The sequence below is a fragment of the Carassius gibelio genome, chromosome A16 (assembly GCF_023724105.1).
Source record: "Carassius gibelio isolate Cgi1373 ecotype wild population from Czech Republic chromosome A16, carGib1.2-hapl.c, whole genome shotgun sequence".
Classification (NCBI taxonomy): Eukaryota; Metazoa; Chordata; class Actinopteri; order Cypriniformes; family Cyprinidae; genus Carassius; species Carassius gibelio.
Window position 1 is genome coordinate 12,832,438 of NC_068386.1, and position 21,434 is coordinate 12,853,871.

At 37.6% G+C, this 21,434-nt stretch overlaps 2 protein-coding genes across 4 annotated transcripts; both read left to right on the plus strand.

Moving 5' to 3' along the window:
* The first annotated feature begins 39 nt into the window (after positions 1-39).
* LOC128030649 (serine/threonine-protein kinase Sgk1) lies at positions 40-7,536 on the plus strand. The gene is made up of 12 exons (XM_052618446.1): positions 40-3,240; positions 3,516-3,564; positions 3,895-3,961; positions 4,100-4,137; positions 4,221-4,278; positions 4,357-4,440; positions 4,528-4,659; positions 5,764-5,876; positions 6,006-6,225; positions 6,312-6,467; positions 6,574-6,663; positions 6,978-7,536. The coding sequence occupies exons 1-12, from the start codon at positions 3,174-3,176 to the stop codon at positions 7,125-7,127; spliced, it is 1,224 nt and encodes a 407-aa protein (XP_052474406.1). The 5' UTR covers positions 40-3,173; the 3' UTR covers positions 7,128-7,536.
* Positions 7,537-8,410: 874 nt separating this feature from the next.
* LOC128030633 (lethal(3)malignant brain tumor-like protein 4) lies at positions 8,411-20,258 on the plus strand. 3 transcript variants are annotated; one of them, XM_052618421.1, is made up of 21 exons: positions 8,411-8,537; positions 10,985-11,101; positions 11,185-11,374; positions 11,450-11,633; positions 11,714-11,828; positions 11,927-11,978; positions 12,775-12,869; positions 13,028-13,132; positions 13,259-13,394; positions 14,548-14,639; positions 14,757-14,908; positions 14,989-15,065; positions 15,323-15,408; positions 16,253-16,363; positions 16,550-16,664; positions 16,746-16,845; positions 16,922-17,152; positions 17,260-17,321; positions 18,068-18,213; positions 18,309-18,371; positions 18,912-20,258. In XM_052618421.1, the coding sequence occupies exons 2-21, from the start codon at positions 10,991-10,993 to the stop codon at positions 19,038-19,040; spliced, it is 2,352 nt and encodes a 783-aa protein (XP_052474381.1). In that variant the 5' UTR covers positions 8,411-8,537; positions 10,985-10,990; the 3' UTR covers positions 19,041-20,258. The 3 variants fall into 3 exon arrangements, with proteins under 3 accessions (XP_052474381.1, XP_052474382.1, XP_052474380.1); XM_052618422.1 differs by having other exon boundaries at positions 16,746-16,827; XM_052618420.1 differs by having other exon boundaries at positions 16,550-16,845.
* Positions 20,259-21,434: the final 1,176 nt, after the last annotated feature.

A 21,434-nucleotide genomic window follows, 5' to 3' on the forward strand; every position in this document is an offset into this window, starting at 1 on the left:
ATTCTACTTCTATGCAGTACTGCAATGGGGGTTTGATTTCAGAGGTAAAGCCAAGCCTTGGGTTCGAGCCTCTATCAAGGACAGCAAGCCAAGTTTGTTTAATATTAACCATCAGGACTGGATGGGCAGGAGAACTTGTGAATCAAAAATGTTAAGTAACTTTGTTTGCACTATTCAAGCCATGTTTTTTTCTCTCTGTTTTTTATCCAAGAGATTTTAAGAAATTAAACATTAACATTTAGCAACAATAGCCGCGTTTGCACTGTCGGGCCAAAAAGTGGGCATGCTAGTGCGTGCCAGGGCCAGTCGCATTTCCACTGTCACTTCCGGGGCTTGATTGTGCCTTGTCAGTGCTTCCTCGGGGCCAACAGCCAGGGATTTTTTGCCCGACGAAAACCTTGGGCCAAAGCGGGCCAGCTGGGGCTAGATGAGTGGATCATTTCAGAATGCTTACAGCTTACACTAGCATTAAAAACTTTTAAAATAAGTTGAGCTCAAAACTCACTTTCAGTCAGCAGGAGTGTTTGAAATAACTTGAGCCGATGTAGATTATAATCACCATACACGGCAGAAATATTTATAAGCGATGCAAAAGACTTTTCACGCTAGGCATTAACAATAGTAAACATGGTAAATATGACCACTGGAGAAATCAGACGTCAGCTTCTTATTCTCTATCTATGTATTTATTTAGTAACATATTTTATCTGTCTGAAGTCTCATCTCGAAAGTTTAGCTCCGCGTTGCCATGTCATAAAAATATAATAATGGTTTTTGTTCGGGAGCTTTTGCATAGTATAAAATTATTTGACCAACTAGTTGCTAAGCGGAACTGAGTCTTACTTTTCCAATACAAATACGACCAATCTACCTTTTCATAACTAATTTAAAAAAAGTTATGATCAGTCTTAAAGAAACTAATTTTGATGACTAGATCTAAACAGTTTATGAAACCAGCCCCCAGTGTTCTTGTGACAAGACAAGCAGATTGGATTTATTTATTTTTTTTAAATCAATGATGTTATTAAGGGTCTTATTCAAATGTATTAGTGTAATAAAATTTGACAACGTGTTTATAACCACTTAAATGAGGCACCTCATATTGCTGAGATCAGGCATTAAATTGATTTGGGATGTGCCACAGCTACAGTGTTATATCTCATTAGTTCTGACAAATGCATGTGGGTGGCCACCAAATAAGTCACAGTTTGTTTCTAGATTGTTAATTGTGTCTCCCAATGAGAAACCATTAGGTAATTTGACAAAGATACATGGGGGGTGTGTGTTCCCAGTGTCAACTTTCTGATTCAGAAATTAATCAGGGCTAACTGTTCCTTAATCTTCTGATTGCCAAATATAGATTTCTCTATACCCCCAACCTTCTGTGACATCAGAGAGATCAGTGGATTCCTTGAAATGTATAGCCTTAATAAATCATCCTGTGTTGACCACCTCTGTGATATTTCAAAGCGAGTACAAGGCAATTAAATCGTTTCACACATATTAAAAATACCAATGGATTATTAAAGAAAAACATGTTAAATATTTGTTTCAGTTATATTTGTTTTGGGTTTCAGGCATGCAATGTGACTATAGACAGGGATGTATCTTATATTGTGGATCACATACTTTCAGATAAAAAGGAAGGTACCTTTAGACATTGGGGCGGTACACACAAAATATGAATATTAAAAATGATAATATTAAATTGTATCTGTTTAATATATAAAAAGTATATAAAGTTAAATAAGAATATTTAATAAATATAGAATAGAGCAAAGAAAACAACTGGTCTATCAACCGGAAAAAACACTGCAGCAGTTTTATTATACATTAATGTAATGCAATGTCTTCTTTTATTTTAAGTACTCTCAATTTATCTTCTTGCTTTCACTGGGGAGACTGATTTTCAAAGTGGTCAGTCATAAAGTGTTGCAAAATATATTTGTCTGCTGAATGCAGCGACTGATAAATCAGAATCAAGAATTAGACGGCGCTGCGCTGTATAAATATAAAATGTTATTAACTTCCTTTCAAGATTGAGAGACAGCAGAGGTTCCCCATTTCAAAGGTCAAAAGTTATTTTAAACTGACACTGACATGAACCCTAACTTGCATATCATAAATAGTATGACAAAACTGTCTTGACAGTCTTCACACATCTCTTCTCTGATTTTCACTTCCCTTGTGTAATCTAGCCTAGTGTCAATCTAACATAATAATCTATCACTTAATCTTGTTTTTCATGCTTCATATTACAGTACATAAACCATTCTTTAGTGTTATACCTCTGTATGCAAGTGTAACAATCTGTGCTTGTTTATCTTGTTGTTGTCCTTGCACTGAGACTGTTAAGAGACATTATAATGCTACTTTTCTAGCATTAATGTCAAATACATGAGCATTAATGTTTCTGTATGTTTACATATGTGCATTTGGCTGGTGACAAGCAGGCATCTCCGTTATGTAACCTGTAAAGTTGGCTGACTGAGAGAGTAACATGTCAACATGGCAATAAGATAACTTTTAATTTATCGAGAGCCTAGACAGGTTTATGAGGGTTCCCTCTTAAGTATCAAAAAGTAGGATATAGTTAGGCCTAGCTATCCAAGAACGGTTATGAAACCCTCTAACCACAGGTCAACCACATTATGACATGAACCAATGATGGTAAAGTGCGTGTTGTACAATGACTTTCAGAAGAATTTGGAAGACTTTTAAAAATAAATGTGTGTCTTGTCATATAGTTCTCGGTGAGAGGCCGAGATTATTGTCGAGCAACCAAAATTGTGCAAGTTCAGTGTTCAATACCTAAAAGATCTCGTTCGAGGTTGCTGTCCTCCTCAGGGGAAAGCGACTGTCAGTGTTTATTTAGCGCTTTATCAACCTTGTAACGTTTGTGGCAAGTCTGGCAAGACTTATATTTCATTTGGGTCGGTTTTAAATTTATATTAGAGAGAGAGGGCGATTTTCAATCAAGCGAGAGTCTTGTCTGTCGAATAACGGGCGTAGTGGCGTCACAGCTTTTGAGAGGAACCACGTGTTCTGCAAAAAATAGCCGGTCACGGTTTCCCTCGTGAGGCAGCGCTCAACCAGAACTGACCGGTAAGATTGCAGACTACCAGGCTCATAAGTCGCAGCTGTCAACCGGTGCTGTCCTTCTCGTCGAAAACATGGTGAAAAAGGCTAGAAGTCCCGTCACTTACGCAAAAATGAAGGGAATAGTTTCATATTTTACAGGTAAGCTCAAATACTAAGGCTATTCGTCAAACTTCATGTAGAGACATCTTGATGTCCTGGGTCAGATATACCATAGAACTTATTTGCCCCCCAGAAAATAATCTGTGATATATAATATTTGGAAATGTTATTATTTTTAAGATGTAAAGATGTAAAAAATAAGATTCAATGTGTTATTTGAACATGTATGTGTTACTCTTATAAAGGTTGTTTTGTGTCCACTATCTGCAGATGTTTCACTAATTTAAAATGATTTAATGTTTTATTTTTCTCAGCTTTAATTAAGGACAAGAAGCTTCGATCCAGCCACCCTATCTATCGACAGTGAGTTTCATCCTAGTCATCATTTTCCATTCCGTGAGCTAAAAGTGAACCAGCACATGACTCTGTATGTATTTCAATGCAGAGTTCAGAAGATCGATTCATTATTTCATTATTGCTGCAAAGATCAGCAGAAAAATCATGAATGACGTAGGTCTTTTGCACTGCGATGTCATTACAGATTGACCACCAGTGTACTTTTAAGACCATGACCTACTTCTAGTTACATTCCAAAGTGAAACCAGTAGCCAAGTGCTATTACATAGGTGTTGGATGACTTTGAGGCAGTTTCAGGTGAAAATACTTTCTCTGATATGGTTTCTCTCATTCCAGGATGGATTTCTTTCGACCTGAGGGTAGTCTTTCTGAAGCTGATGGAGCAGCAGCTATTCTTCCTAAGGTCCAACAAGTTAATAAATAATAATAATAAGAAAAAAAAACCCTACAATAACCCACAACAATTAAAATCAAGTTAAGTGAAGTGTGCTGTGGTTTCATGTCACTGGAGTAAGCTTCTGAATCTCTCTCTCTCTTTCAGGTTTACAGTAATCCACAACCAGAGGAGTCACAGTCTCGGTAAACGGGGTGCTCAGATATCAAGCTATATAGACAGAAACATATATAATTACACATAAATATTTATTTCAACATGATTTTAGGGTTTCTGTTGCTGATTTTGACTACTTGAAGGTGATCGGGACAGGAAGCTTTGGCAAGGTATTATATTTAGATGCTCAGTCTGCTTTGTATTTCTTTGAATATTGTTTGAACCTTTCTTTGATTGTCTGTATTCAGGTGTTCTTGGCCACACAAAGAGAGAATGGCAGATATTACGCAGTCAAAGTTCTAAAGAAACACATCATCTTAACAAGGAAGGAGGTGACTATGACTGTATGAATATAAGTGTGAGTAATTATTTGACTAATAATGAGTCTGTGTGTATTCACCGTGATGTTTTTCATACAGGAAAGAAATGTCATGTGTGAGCACAGAGTGTTGTTAAAGACTCTTAATCATCCATTCCTGGTGAAGCTCCACTTCAGTTTTCAGACTAAGGACAGTCTCTATCTTGTGCTGGACTATGCATGTGGAGGAGAGGTATGTTTATTTAGATGGCCATCTAAAATAACCTAACCCTAACCCACACCTTATAAAAACAAACAAACTTTATATACTTTACTTTTATACCATGTTTTCAGATGAGGACTTTCCCGAAAGGATTTTTTTGTCAGAGTCATCTCACTTCTAGGTACACATACACAATCAAGTACACACAGCTTTGAATTTGAACTTGTTTATGGTGATGAATTCAGGTCAGACATCAGTAAGAGGATTTATACATACATGACAAATACAGGACACAATGTGTGATTGAATATCGAATTGAAAAGTTGCACATCGCCTCTGTTAGGAGAAAAGACAAAACAAGGCCAATTGTAGTGGACAAAGTCAAACTACGGTCGCATTATCTAGGTCCGTTAGTCCATCTTCGGAAAACTAGACTAGGACAACTTCAGAACCAAAGCATTTACAGGACATTAAAGCTGCGGTAGGGAATTTTTGACGCTCTAGCAGTTAATAAACAGAACTGCTTGCGTCTTGCGGAAGAACATCGTTGCCGGAACTACTTCTCTCTGTTTATGTCTATGAAGAATCACAAAGGTACTGGGTTACTCCGCCGCGGTTTCCCTGAAGCAATCTAAAATAGTCAGAATATAAACACTTATTATAGGTGTACCCTAGTGATTCAGGACAAGCAAAAAACATGGTTTGGAAAATGGATTCATGGTGTACTCACTTATTATATACATTTTTCTACATTTTGAACACAAACAAAGTTACGGACCGCAGCTCTGATTGGTTGTTTCTTACCGGGAGCGGATGAATTTCTGCAAATGGCAATAGGACCACTGGGAGGAGCCAGAGGAGCTTGATTTTTTCACAGACTATCTGTCTCATATTCTACTGGACATGATGACAGGTTTAACAAATATGTAAAAAAAATTATATTTACAAAAGTTCCCTACTGCAGCTTTAAGGACTTAATTAATCACTGATTTAGTCTGACTGAAATCGAACTTTTAATGCAGTCCTTTTCAACCAGTAGGCCGCAGGATGACTTTACATTATTTATGTGCTTTTGGCAAATCCAAATAGTACTGATTTGCATTTATGAATGATTGACTTTTTCATTTTTTGCAGCTCTTTTACCATTTGCAGAGAGAGGGGGTCTTTGGAGAACCCAGAGCCAGATTTTATGCTGCTGAGATGGCATGTGCTTTAGGATACTTACACTCCCTGAAGATTGTCTATAGGTACCGACATTCTGAAATATCTGTGCCTCTATAATGCAGATAAGCCCATTCATATGTGCTTAGTGAGAACAAAATGAACACTAACTTTCAGCAGATTTGCAGTAATCCATCTCTCTCACATGCTCACAGGGACCTGAAACCAGAAAACATTCTGCTGGATTCTGCAGGTCATGTGGTTCTGACCGACTTCGGCTTGTGTAAGGAGGGAATGAGTAGACGTGGCACCACCACAACCTTTTGTGGAACGCCAGAGTACTTGGCACCTGAGGTTCTCCTGCAGAAGGAGTACGACAGGACTGTGGACTGGTGGGGTTTGGGAGCTGTCCTTCATGAAATGCTCTATGGCTTGGTAAACAAACCCACTGAATTAATGCTAATATAAATAAACAATACAGGTAGTCAGGTGTGTTTTACGCACACTCTTTCTCATTCCAGCCTCCTTTCTACAATGCAGATCGTCTTGAGATGCTCCGAAATATTATTTATCAGCCATTGGTATTAAAACCCAGAGTCTCTAGTGGAGCCAGAGATCTGCTGAAGAGACTGCTAAACAGGGACAGGGCCAAGAGACTAGGAGCAAAACGTGACCTGGTAACCCAACAAGCACACACACACACACACACACACACACAAGCAATCTGAAAATCATTTGTCTTGTGAGTGGCTAAATGTCATTTTGCCCTTTTTTGGCTTTTAGACCGAGCTGCAGTCTCATCCTTTCTTCTTGTCTATTAATTGGGATGAACTTGTTGCAAAGAAAATTCCTCCTCCTTACGTTCCCTTATTGGTGAGTTTTTTTTGTTGTTGTTGTTAAAAGGATTGTTCACCTAACATTGAACATTTGCACTAAAACCAGTATGACTTTTTCTTCTCTGAAACACACAAAAAAAATATTTTGAAACATGTCTGAGGTTTTTAGTCCACATGAAATGTCAATGGTGTCCAAACTACATGGGCAAAGACATTCTTCAAAATATCTTATTTTGTGTTCCATATAAGAAACAAAGTTGAGTTTAAACAATGTGCTTACAAATTAGATGATTTCATATAGATAACATGTACAGTAAATAGTTTCTGTCTGATCACATGTCTGTATTTCAGTCTGGTCCTGGTGACCTCACAAACATCGACCCTCGGTTTACAGGACTTCCTGTTCCGCAGTCGCTAGGAGCATGTCAGGAATACGGAGCAACCTTTCCTGGCTTCACCTACATCAGTGAAAACATTCTCCCGCTGACTCGTGGACATTAAGACAGAATAGACATTTTGTCTGAACATGTTTTTAAACGCAAACACTGAAGCACAGTTCATTTTTGTGTTAGCCGGACCAATGCTTTTGCACATGACTACAAATTTTCTATCAAACATGACTGTGTTTTCCTAACATTCATGTTATTTAATTCATTTTTTAGCCCTATTTAATAATAAATATATATATATGTACTGAAATACAACGATTAGTGATGTTCTGACAATAACTGTGATGACATGAAGTGAGACTACAGGTTGCATCAGATGTTTGATTGTAAAGGTTGTGAGAAGGAATGGATATTAAATCTCAATGTAATTACAACTGTGTGAAGTATTAAGATGGTATTTGGTACGTGTTTTTGAACAAATGATCTGATCGGTAAAAGAATGTCAATCAATTTTTTTTAGTGGAAACAAATTTTTTTTTTTTAAGCAAATCGTAACAGTGTTTTATTATGAAAGGTCCATGTCTCAGTTGACATGTTTTAATCAAATTATTAAATATATATATTTATATATATGCCTACAATTTAGAGTTGTGAACAAGCGCAGTACTGTAAATAGAGACCCGAATCACGAAGAAGTATCTGGGTCACGAATTAACGCAGTTTCATCCAAAGACCGTTGAAATGTATCACCTGCGACCGCTTCACGTTGTTTTATAATGCCATGCTGCCTGCCTCAAACCTACTTTACAGACAACGTGCTAACTAAAAAATACAGTCACTTTTAAGCTCATAGCGCCACCTTGTGATATCTTTGCTGTCTTCCTCTTCTTCGACACTTGCTGTGGCCGTCGAAACATTGAGTTTAAACACTATGAACTTAAGTTTAAAGATTGAGGCGGTGTTATTTTATCAGTAAGCTCTGCCCATCTCTATTTAATGCATATGACCAAAGTAAGCCCCTCAAAAGAGATTTGCGGAGAAAATCTGGACACGTGATAGTTACAGGAAACCAAATCAGAGAGGATCCCCACTACGATGACTGTAAACTGAAAAATATATTAAAACCCTGCTCTGAAATGGGGACGTTTCAATAAGCACGCACTTTAGACTATTAAAACTCAACGACTGGCGAACTCGATCGAGCACAACAGAGTCCTCAGTTTCTGTTTAAAGCGCGTGGAAACGCAAATGGAATTAAAACCATTTTCCTTCTATATAATATCAAGGCCTTCAATTGTTTTAGAGCAACAAGCACCGATAAAACGAGTATCGCGCACTTTTAGGGTCATTTAAGGACACACCGGACTCAGTTCCTCTGATTCTGTGTTACATTAAGAGCATATGTCACATCTGTAGCTATGAAGTTGATCAGGGCTGCAGAAGTTGGACAGACACATATGAACCCGCGCATGCGCAGTAACGCCACCATCCAGCTCTAAATAAGAGTTAGGAGAGAAACGAGGTGAGTTGCACGTTTATCAATAAATATGACGTTAATGTCGTCACCTACGCAGTAAACAGCGATACAAACACAGAGAGCGTTTCTTGTTTAACACTTTTCAACCAACGCGGATATTTTCAACGAGGTTTAAAACCCGTAAAGATAAATAGAAGTGACAAGTTTGTGCAGAAGAAATTAAAAGCATGCAATTCGTTATTTCCTCAAGTCTGCGTGCACCCGAGTTGTTATATTTAAAGACGGATGAATAGCAGAGTGCCTCTGGGAATGTTTTTCTTTTGGAGAAGCGCGTGAAACTGTTGGTTTGGTTTATTGTAGGATGCCCTGCTAATGTTACAGCTAGCATCAGTCGGGCTAACGACATTCCGGGACAAGGGGAAAGTAAGGAGTTTGTTGACGGAGGGGAAAACATTGCGTTTTAATAAAACAAGTTGTACACGTGGCCTTCCCGTGCTGGTTGAAGGTCCGAGCGACGTGAAGCAGACCAGAGAAGTGTTATAATTGACATACTTTAAATGTGTCGGCCGCCCTTTGCTATGCTCCGCCATTTTGTGTCAGTCGAATGCTAATAATGGGCGCTCGCGCATTGCACTTTATTTATGCTAAGAATAAACTCCGTCATCACTTGAAATATCAAAATAAACGTTTTTTAGTAAACCAGACGAGCTTTTAGTTGATGTTTGTGTGGCGCCGTTACTGTACAGTCTAGGGTTTTGATGCAATTTTGATTTATGATGAACGGCAGATCATGAACGTTATTACAATATTGCCTGTTGTATAAGGATGGCAACGGGCTTGAATAAAGATGATTTGTTTTTGAAAACTAACTGATCGTGGATATGTGCGCTTAACTTGTCATCGCAGGTATCCGCGCGCATTTAAATCAAAGAATTCAAGAGATTCTTTTAAAACAGGGAAAAGCTGAACTTGTTTGTCTAACTTTACTTTTAATCGTTTTCCTTTATTAACAACCACCAAAGTAGCTTAAGTGTGTCATTGAGAGTCTGTTTACATATCTAGCCCACATAAATGTGCATTATACGTGTGTAGAAATACATATTTTGGTCCTCGTTGAAGTGCGTGGTGCAGTCAGTGCTGTCAGAAGCGTCGCCCTCTGGAGGAGGTGGGTGGAACTGCAAGCGCCGCGCAGCTATTTCGGAAACTAGAGTTGCGGGCGTTGTATCAGTCAAGTCAAAACACGGGTTTCAAGGCGAAATCGTCATATTTTAATAATGAAAACGTCAGTTTTATTTTGTTTACTAAAACAACGCGTGCTGATCTGCATATTTAAAACCCACCCCCAACTCTTTTGCCAGATGGAAGTGATTATGATTAGGCCTGTGAAGATCACTGAGCATGTTTACATGCACACCAGTAAGCTGATAACTTACAAATATCCGCTTACTAAAACATAACCAGTTTCCCCGTTTACATGCACATCAGTAACGTGACAACGCAAGCTACGTTTACATGACTTCATTAATAAATCGGGTTATTTCCCTGTAGCACTTGGCGTCAAAGTATAATCATTTGCGTTTCTGATTCCGAGTAGCCTAACTTGGAATATTCCATACATTTTGTCGGTTGTAATGTTAAAGCGTGCAACACGTCAGCGGGAAACTACAGCATATTATCCTCAGAGTTTTGAATGAACCACTTCTGAAAACACATTATTAACATTTTTTTGGGTCATAAAAGGCTAAACGTTTGGTCCAACTAGATGCGCTTAAATCTGCACTAATGATGAGTCCTGTCACGTATCACATGCGCACTTCAATAAGCCGACAGAAAGCATGTTAATGCGTTTACATGCTGCGTGAAATCGGAGTATGGGGCTGAAAAAATGCCTGTGTCGACCGGTTTATGCTTAAGCCGTTTATGACTTCACTCCGATAAAAGAAACGGGTTACGGGTTACTTCGGCTCATTAAGCATAATCGGGTTAAGATCGTAAACGCGCTCGCTACATCAGTGATTAGTTTTTAACAAATCGGTTTTCTTATTTATTAGAAAGCTATAGACGTTAAGAATTTGTATCTCAAATAATATTTTTTCCCGAAGCTTTCTATGCCACTCAGTACATTATTATTATTTTTTTGGTCTCAATAAGCAAGTTTATGCATCACAGCAGTGGTTCTCAACAAGGGCTTCAGCAAAGTCCTCAAGACTTAAAATAATTTAGAACAAGACAAAACAAGCATTAAAATGAACTGAAACAGCTATTTTTTTTAAAGAAGAAGATCCATGATTCCCACAGACACTAACTGAAATTAATGCCATTGGTATTTTTATAAGGGTAGTTATACATTTTAGTAGTTATACCAAGCTCTAAAATATCAAGCAAAAATCAAGTAATACATATTCATAGTAAGGTAAAATTTAGGATGCTTACTTCAGTCACCTGTCCATGTTGCAACTCTTTATTTTTCTTTTTTGACCTCCATTTCACAGGTAAAGATGGCAGAGACATCTACGACTGACGGTCCTGCCGCAGGAGCTGATTTTGACATGATGAGCGCTCTTGACTGGAAGGACGGCATAGCCACCTTGCCAGGAAGTGACATTCGGGTACAAATATATAGTGATGAGTGGGACACATTTGTCTGTTAGGAATGTAGAATGATAAATTCCAATATCTGGTCTATTTGTAGTTTCGGATGACTGAATTTGGCACCCTGGAGATCGTCACAGAGGTGGAGCCCAAAGTTAAAGAGGCGGAGCTTACAGGCCCACAGCCTCAAACAACAGGCACCAATGACATTCATTCCCCTGAGCAGAACAAAACTTCAAATCAGACTGCAAAGCCCCAGTCAAATACAGAGCATCAGACAAGTCCTGTGGGTGAGTACCAGTAACTCGCACATTGTCCTACCAACAAAGAGAAATTATTTGCTCTTTATTTGTTTCTGAGAACAGGGGTCAACAACACCAGGAGCCCCAGCGCTGTGGGAAGCCCCAGTGTGAGTACAGTGCCCAATGCAATTGTTCCCATGTCTGAGGCGACTGCAAACTGCAGGTCATGTGGTCACTCTGGTTCACGTGAATCCTTTCTACAAGGCAAATTTTGCAGCGCTCCTTGTGTACAGCCCTCCAGTGGCAGGTACATGTTTTTGACATTCACTGAACTGTACCAGCTGCACTGTCTGTGGTGTATTTGAGTCTCTGTGTGTATATGTGCAGGTCAACCCCAGCTGAGGCTGTCGAAGGAGAACGTTTAGGTAAACGTGTGAGAAAGAAGAAGAAGATGTTTATGGAATCTGGAGATGAGGAGGAGGACAACATAGAGGAGGAAGAAGTAATGGAAACACACCTACCTCACACAAAAGAGAGCAACTCAATATTTACTGAAGTGTACTAAAGTGGAATGTGCTCATTGTTTTAAATTTTTTTCAGGAGAAGGTTAAATCCTCAAAGGGGAGACGAGCAGCTAAAGTTGCTAGACTAGGTTGGTAAATTTCTTTTATTTTACACACACACACACACCGTTTTTTCTCTGTATTAGTGAGGGTATTGCATTGACTTCCATTGACTTTATATCAGCTGAATTTCTAATCCCTAACCCATCCCCTATCCCTCACAGAAACATGTGCAGGACACTACATTTAAATAAAAAACATTCTGTCCAATTTACAAATCTTTTTAACCAGTGAGGACTAGTAATGCAGTGCCTCACTAGTGGGTTGTCCTATTATTTCACTTTGGCCCTAACAAGTATAGTTAAACAAGTACACACACAAAATGGTTGTAAGCCAATATTAGGGATTCTGACTAAAGAGGTTCGATTTTTTAAATATATTAAATATGTTGGAAATTAATCAAGTTAATCTTTAAAAACGTTCACTATTTAGCAACACTGTTAAGAGTAACCTTTAGAAATCTCAAAATGAATATCTGTATGGTACATTATAATGTTATGATGCCTTAATTCAGCTATAGCATTTAAATAACTGATTTTAGTCTTTTTATTTCACTTAGACAAAATGTTAAATAATTGTAATATTGCCCATATGGGTCATAATATGAAAATAATGATTGGCTTATAAGTGTTGGCCAATTACATTTATATTTTAATATTGCTGCATCTCAATCTTGGATCGGTTTTGTCTTGAGTATTTTCACTCAGTTTCAGCTTGTCTTGTATCCCATATATTATGAATTATTATGCTTGTTTTTTTCATGTATAATAATTTGGTTGCTTTTCTAAGCCATTTGAATGACAGCTTTATGATGCTTTTTCATAGTAACAGCACCTCTGGTTAAGAAGAAAACCTGGAGTTGGTCAGCTTATCTGGAAGAGGAGAGAACTATTGCCGCTCCCTTGAAACTTTTTAAGGAGGTGAGACACACAGCATATATAGCTTGTGTTTCTGTTCACATTCAATTTAACAAATAATTAGGATTCTGAGTTTGATGTCAATCTGCCCTTGTCATTAGAAAAGTGTTACTTGAATGAAATCTAATCTTTTTGTGTTTGTGTGTGTGTTGGCAATACAGCACCAGTCATTTCCTCAAAGCAGGAATGGATTTAAAGTTGGCATGAAGTTAGAGGGACTGGACCCCTGTCACCCAGCTCTCTTCTGCGTTCTGACTGTGGCAGAGGTAACCAGAACTAAAATTTACTGTAATGGTACTTGACATGTGATTTTTAGTGCACAAAACTAAATATGTTTTTTAGTTGTACATATAGTAAAATTTGTATTTTGATTTATTTGTCTTCTGTTTCAGGTGCAAGGCTACAGGATTCGGCTTCACTTTGATGGTTACCCGGAATGCTATGACTTCTGGGTAAATGCAGACTCATGGGATGTGAAGCCGCCAGGCTGGTGTGAGAAAACCAGCCTTAAGCTGTTGCTGCCAAAAGGTGCTTAATGTACTAATAAAGATGTACTGCAAAATGAATCTGCTGTCAAAGATACAACATGCAAAATAGCTCTTGTGCAGAACTCCATTTTTGGTTTTTGTAACATAAAAGATGTGCTTTATAGGTGTTTCTTTATGTTTTGAAACTACTTAAACTCTGAATGGTGTGATTACAAAATGTCCTACTAGTATTTATTCTGAAATTGAATATATTGTAATGGAAACGCTTATTATTTATAAATAATAAATACCAAAAACATAATTAAATAAATTTATTAAAATAAGTTGAAAATCTAATTTAATAAATATAAAATATATTATAAAATTATAATTTATTTTATTTGTTCAGAAATGTGGTTGCATAGTTTTCATGTGGATTTATAATCTCAGCCTCAAACGTTTAGCCCACAGACTGTTGGCTAAACGTCTGATGCATTTGGGATACAAAACTGCAAACACTTCAGGAGTGTCGAAGTGGTCATAGAGATTGGTTGAATTCTACAGGATTTCTGGTAGACACGTGTCACGTTCTTTAATGTTCTGCCTGGAAACAAAGATACTGTGGCGCCAAACTCACTCACGAAATAAGAAAGCCTAGTGCTTACAGCTGTGATGACCAGCGCTTATCAGGATCAACTAAATGCTGGATTTTGAAGTTTGTGGCATAGAATCTTTAAAAAATGTCAGAGAGTTTTACACACCAGTCTGTTATTGTGGCGACATTTCCATGCCCCGAAACGTGACGATGAATGAAACAAACTGATTGGTTGTTTGACTTGTCAGTCAAATGGCCTTATGGTCATGAATTCCAGACCTTTAACCTTCAGTCTGGCTACACGAGACTTATGGTTTAATAACATTTGGAATGGACAAAACTGAAGTGTTTTTTTTTTTTTTTTGGACACTGTTAAGGGCCATTCATCCAGAATTTTTTTTTTTGGCTTTGAGCACAACAGTCAAACATGCAATCTAGTGTGTGTTTACAGGGATAAAGAATGGAAAAGTTGTACAGTGGAATGGAAAAACATGTTCTGATTGAATGGATACATTTTCAGAGTCGTTGCATATATATATATTAATATATTAGAATATTCAATTTAAAAAAAAATGTATTGCATATGCTGTTCTTGTAATATTTGCATGTTTGCTTACAGGCTGCAGAGATGGAGAGTTTAACTGGAACACATATGTAAAGAATTGTAGGGGTCAACTGGCCCCCAAACATCTCTTCAAGAGTCTTAATACAGTATGTCATTTCATATGCACAAAAACAAACAGAATATATATATATATATCTGAGATGTCTCAGTGTTCCTGGAGATCATGTTGTCTTCTATAACCATGTGTCCTTTGCCTTATTTAGTCGGTCACACCGTCAGGTTTCCGTGCAGGGATGAAGCTGGAAGCCGTTGACAGAAAGAACCCATCACTCATCTGCGTTGCAACCATTGCTGCTGCTGTCGACAACCGGCTCCTCGTTCACTTTGACAACTGGGATGATTCGTATGATTATTGGTAAGTCAGTGAGCAGAATTCTGGGCAAATGAGTGTCCTCATGATTATGTGAGGTTTTAATGCATTCTGTTGGTTCTCAGGTGTGATGCCAGCAGTCCATACATTCATCCAGTAGGGTTCTGTGAGGAGGCGGAGTTAACACTCACTACACCTGCAGGTGAGACTCTATTCATGCAATATGATGTAATCATTTACATTACTTTTACATTTTATAATTGAGTTCAACTTTTTGTGTGTGAGAAATGTAGTAATACTATAAATATGAAATGTTGTTTCCAAAATTAAATGAGCTTTGATTTGACATTGTACTAAAGTTTTTTTTAATTGTTGTTGTTTTGTACTTTAAACAAACTAATGAGAATGGTCAGTGGTCGGAAGGTTTTTTTAACATCTGTTTATTTTTTTGTGTCTTAGATTATAAGCCCCCCAAGGTTTTTACTTGGGAAAAGTACCTTGAGGAAACTGGAGCCCAGGCTGCACCAGCAAGAGCCTTTAAACAGGTGAGGTCTGATTCACCCCACTGAACCATGGGAGGTGTCGTTAAATCATTTAGAACTGGTAAAATACCAATTTTATATGTCTATTATTTAATGTGACACAAAATTGCAGAGTCAGTGTTCTAAAATCCCTATATGTGTTTATAGTGGAAGGACTATTATTATGAATGTGTGCCGCTAGTTTATGTGAGTTCCGCTATTCCGGTTTCACTTTCGCTTTCAATAGCCGATTGCGCTGCCATTTTCATCAGTTGTTAATGTGCGTGATTGAATAAAGAACACATTTAAACACTTTGTTGCCATAACTTGTACAATATCCAGTCTAATTAGAGTAATGTTGTGCCATCTGCTGTGAACCCTAAAATACTTCAGATAAAGAGTTGAACAGTGCCCTGTCTCCTGTCACACTTCTTAGTTCTTAGAGTCCCGTGGTGGATTAGCATCAAAACCCCTATCGATCTATTAGTCCCGTTCAGTCAGCCTGTATAACATGGAAATAACATGTACAAAACAGTTGTACGTTGTGGGGTGTTTGATAAAAAAAACACCATTTATTCAGATTTTCTGTTACTTATTTAATTTAATATTCTATGTAACCACTGATCTATAATATAGAATAGTTATAAATATAGATCAGTGTATGTAACTGAAATTACTAGTATATCACATTTGGTTTTTATTTCTTACTGTTGAAAACAAAAACTTTGGGTTAATAAAACAATTGTAAAATGATCATGTAAATGATATATGTGCAGGTTTTATACATATTTTATACATATTTTACATATTTATACATATTTAAGTTATTTATTGCATTACAATTGACTTTTGGTCTTTGTCTGTCCAGAGACAACCACATGGTTTCCAAGTCGGGATGAAGCTGGAGGCAGTGGACAAACGTAATGCCATGCTTATCCGTGTAGCCACCATCTCTGATGTAGAAGACCACAGAATCAAGGTTTACACACAAATATATCTGAATTACCTCATAAAATAGTTTTTTTTTTTTTTATTAAAAACCAAAATGAACTTTTTTTATATACTAATTACTTAGTCATTAATAAATATCTATTCACTTTTATGGTATTTAATATGCTAGAACAGTTAGTATATCATTGCTAACTCTCTGTGTGTTTATATATAGATCCATTTTGATGGCTGGAGTGAGGAGTATGATTATTGGCTAGATGCTGATAGCCCAGATCTGCACCCAGTTGGCTGGTGTCAGAAGACGGGTCATCCTCTACAACAGCCCAACGGTAACATACTGTTAATATACAGTGTTTCCACACATGGCTCCACAAGACTCTTAATCAAACTCATTATTGTAACCACATCAGGTCCCAGAGATTCTCCAGTGCCTCCAGGACAAGGCTGCCCAACCCCAGGATGCAGTGGAGTCGGACACATCAGAGGACCTCGGTATGGGACACATTACACGTAAGTTATACACATACTGTTACAAATTCAGCCCATAATGTTCATTCAAATGCAAATGAGTCTTTTTCCCATTTAGGGCTGTGAGCTGTCCTTACTCAGATTTTAATTTGAATAAGGACGGGCTGGTGCCAGACAGACTGAATGGGGAGAGGCCGGTCACGCTCAGTGGACCCCCGCGCCACCGTCGTGCTGAAACACTCACTCAGACACAACCTCCCACACCAACACCCAGCGCCGGCACCCCTGAAGCCCCTGACACCAGCACGGATGCCTGTCCACAAGCTCACTCAGTGCGTGAGCACGTTGTGTGAGTGTCGTGAGTTACATACACTCTTACTTTGCTGTCTCTCTTACACAGAAACACACAAACACTCTTTCAATACTCATCTCTTTCTTATTCCTCCTGTACTTCAGGTCTGCCATCTCTCTCAAATGTGTCAAGCCATCTCAAGTGAAGCAGGAAGGTGACGGGAAAGGTACGGATTGATCAGATTTTGTGATATTCCATCTTAATTTGCTTTTACGGATAATCAATAAACTCTGAGAATGTTGCATATGGGTCAATTAATTCATGCTCCCTTTTTTTGTCTGGTTGTATTAATACATACAGAGACTTGAATACACCTCTTCTATGATAAGAATGTATTCAATGTCTGAATTTTTGTAGGGTATAAAGTCAAACATATGAAATCATAATGAAGAAAAAACGCGTAATTAAAAGAACAAAAATTATTGAAAAAACATTAAGTAGTCTCACAGGCTATTGTTAGATTTTTTTTCCAACAAATCAAAATCATGTACTGCAACTAACATGACCAGAAAAAAAAAACATTTAAAAGGAAATGATATCATACATATGCAGGGCCCCTTTGATCTTTTTTATAACAGGAATATGCTAGTTAATTATATGTAACATATCATGTGTTGTAAGTCCTCAACAACATAACAACATAAAAAAGATTTATTCATTATCCATAATATTTGTAAAAAAAAAAAAAAGTTTAACTTGAACAAATATATTTTACTTATAGTTACACCAGTCACAAGAGTCAAGACATTTAAACTACAAAGTGGTTGAAATTTTCAACACCAAATGAAACAAAGATTAAAACAAAAATACATTTCTAAGAATTTGCCACATGTATTTTTCAACTAGTACCATTCTCTGTGTTGTGGACAAGTTTTCAAGACATGTCTTGAATGAAGTCTGTTTGTGTCGTAGATTCTCTTCAGGAGTTCCTGCATGAGTCTGTGTTTTGTGGATGGGAGCCACCGAGGTTTCATCTGTGTTGGGAAAAGCATGGCAAACTCTTGCCTGAAGCTTTAGGCCTCAGTGCCAAGAGAGTGGCCAAGTGGAGCACAGAAGAGGTGTCATTTGATCATTCTGAGAAGTTCACTGAAGCTTTTAAAGAGGTCTTCTAAATATATATTTTATTTTGTGTGTTTTGTTGATGTTCTTTCAGGTGGCAAGTTTTGTAAAAGGGCTGCCTGGCTGCAGAGAGGATGCTGCCACCTTTAGGAAGGAGGTAAATGGAAAAAAAAACATCTCCCGAGTATCACCATAAAGTACCTTGCCTATATACACTACCATTCAAAAGTGTGGGGTCTGTAAGATTGTGTAAATTTTGTTTTTATTTTATTTTTATATGATCAACAATATAGTAAAAATAGTAAGATTTTTACAATTATTATTGCAATTTAAGATTATAGTTTTCTAATTTAATATATTTTAAAATTGAGTTTGGTCCTGTGATGGCAAAGCTGAATTTTCAGCAGTCTTCCGTGTCAGAATTCATCAATGCTGATTAAGTGCAGAATAAATATTTCTCATTATTACCAATGTTAAGTTAAGTGCTGTTTATTGATACTTTTTCCCCCTCAGGATTCTTTGGGCATATCATTTTGTAATAACACTTTTAATAACTCTTCACTGTCACTTTTGAACTAGACCCCAAAATGTTGAATGTTAGTGTATGTGTGACTCATTTAGCTCTAATCTGCGAGTATCTTTGTTCTTAGACAAAGTGAAAATGTATTTAAGATACTTGTTTTACTTTGCCTTACAGCAAATTGATGGCGAGGCCTTCCTGCTTCTTACTCAATCAGACATTGTTAAGATTCTGAGCATCAAGCTTGGACCTGCTCTCAAAATTTATAATTCGATCCTAATGCTGAAGAGTGCAGATGAGGAGTAGACAACTCACAGCAACGGCTGCTCCATCAAACATGTTTAAAAGTTGCTCTAGCCCCCACCAATGCGTCCAGCAGACTGACGAATATTCAATCATCAGTCTCCTTATGATTGACAGACATCGACAGAATCAGCCAATTCAACAAACCTCATGCGATCAGAAAAGTCCCAGCTCTTAAAGGCTGATATAGATTTGATGTCTCCCCTTCCAACTCAGCACTCGCTCTAAATGAGGACTTATATGTTCTTGTGAAACCAATCATTTGATTTGGGAGGGGTGAGTACACTACACTGAGGCACCTTAAATTGTTGAAAGCTTAAACTGGATTCTTTCATCGCTGATATTTATGTTTTTATGGTTGCTAAAATGATGGTTAATTACAAAAGGTACGATGGTGGAGCTTTTACTTGAAATGTAATTGTGTTTTTTTTTTTTTTGTAAGAATGCAAAAAGACCTTTGTAATTGAACACGCATCCTAATTAATCCTAATTAATCCAAATGGGGATGTTTGAGACCACTAGAGGGCAGCAGGATTGTATATATATGTGTGTGTGTGTGTGTGTGTGTGTGCTTGGATCTAATGTCAGGAAATTCTTGCTCTGAGCAAATCTGGAATTGAATGTCTCAGTTTTACTTAAAATGAAACTTGTAAAGTGCATTTGTAAATTGAAGGTATTGTATATTGAACTGCAAATAGAGTTGGGAATAGAAATGAGTGTGTGAATTTTTAAGACTCTGAGACCCTGACATTTTGCCTTGTACATGCATTCCTGAATACTAAGACATTTTGTTCTTCATTCATCGAGCAAAGGTTTTATGTACATCTGCTGTATAATACAGCTGTAATTGTAACTGATTTTACATGTTGGAATCACTTCATATTCACGTACTGGTTTGGTTTGCAGTGCTTCTCAAAGTTGTCATTATATGCATATGCAGGCTGCTTTAGGTTCAGAATAACAGATCCAGTTAGGGTTGGAAACGAGAAAAGAATCGAAAATGGGTGTACAAAAACTAAAATACTGAATGTGTATAGATAATAGTCTGCAGAAACATTTGATTACAAGTAATAAAGGCATTTGGACTGTGATGGAAACTAAAGACTTGAGGGAATCCTCATTGCAGTGGTTAGGGTCAGGGATGTGTTTATAAGAGATTTTGATTGTTTTCTTTGGTTTGTGTGTGTGTGTGTTTGTAGATTAAATGTCTCTCCAAACGTGTGACTGAATGTGACTGTTTTTTTGTTTTTTTTTTGATCCAGTTTCAATGGAATAATGGATCAATTGAATTAGGTTTCATGCATGTGAATTGGACAACGCATGTGTGCATCGTGTCTTTTGCGTGAATTATTATTGAGACTAATCTCGCTCCATAAATATAATACATAATTACAATCTGAGTCAGTCAGGAAAAGGCTTGAAATGGGCCTGGGCCCTGTGAGACTCTAAGAATAGGTTATTCTGCCCACCGTGGGACCCAGCGGGCTTGCACACATGTTCCCATGACCCTCTCTCTCACACACACACGCTCCCACGTCACTGGCCGGTTTAAAGTAAATGCGCCTCCCCTCGCGCTCAGCATACACGCGTTTGTTAAAGTCGGAGACTAAATGGATTTGCGCGTTCTCATCATCGTGGGAAGTAGACTCAGTGCGCGGTCGCGCGTCTTTGAAACGGACCGTAAACGATGTGTTTCCAGTTGAGGAGATGCAACGGAGGTGAGTTTAACTGAGCTGAACTTCAGGTGATTGATGATGTGTGGACTTAATGTATATTTACAGCACGGTCGTGAAAAGAAGTGTACTAAAAAACAGACATGCCAAATTTACTGCGCTTGCGTAATATCAGTAAGAAAACACGCCCACAAAGTTTGCTAATTTAAAAGTGAAATTAGCATTTTTTTTATTTTAAGAACCTTTGCGCGTCCCACGGGACAGCAGTAATTAAGCCATTTTCATGTTGATTTCCCTCCAAAAGTGTAACTTCACTCCACCTTTAATTTGTTCAAGTAACAGACTAAATCCAAAATTTTTTTATAAAACATTAGGAAATATTTGAGGGAACCTATGGTGACCTTTGGTTAGCCTACAGATTGACCTTATATGAAGAAACAGCTGGAAACAAGTGGAAAATAAAATATAGTCAAATAGTGTAGCCAAAAACAAAATAGAAGTTACAGCAGTTGAACATACTGATAGCTATTTAAAAAAAGTGCCACCCATGATTTTAACATTTATTTCAGTGGTTGTACATCTGAAAGTGTTTTTCTGTTGAGGAGATGTTACTCATGTGTATTTATGTACAGGATGGGAAAGCAGTAGTTACCAGTAGTTCCTGAGCACACAGGTCTGATTTTCAGAACAAGGTAGGATTATTTTTTTTATTGTGGACTGAATA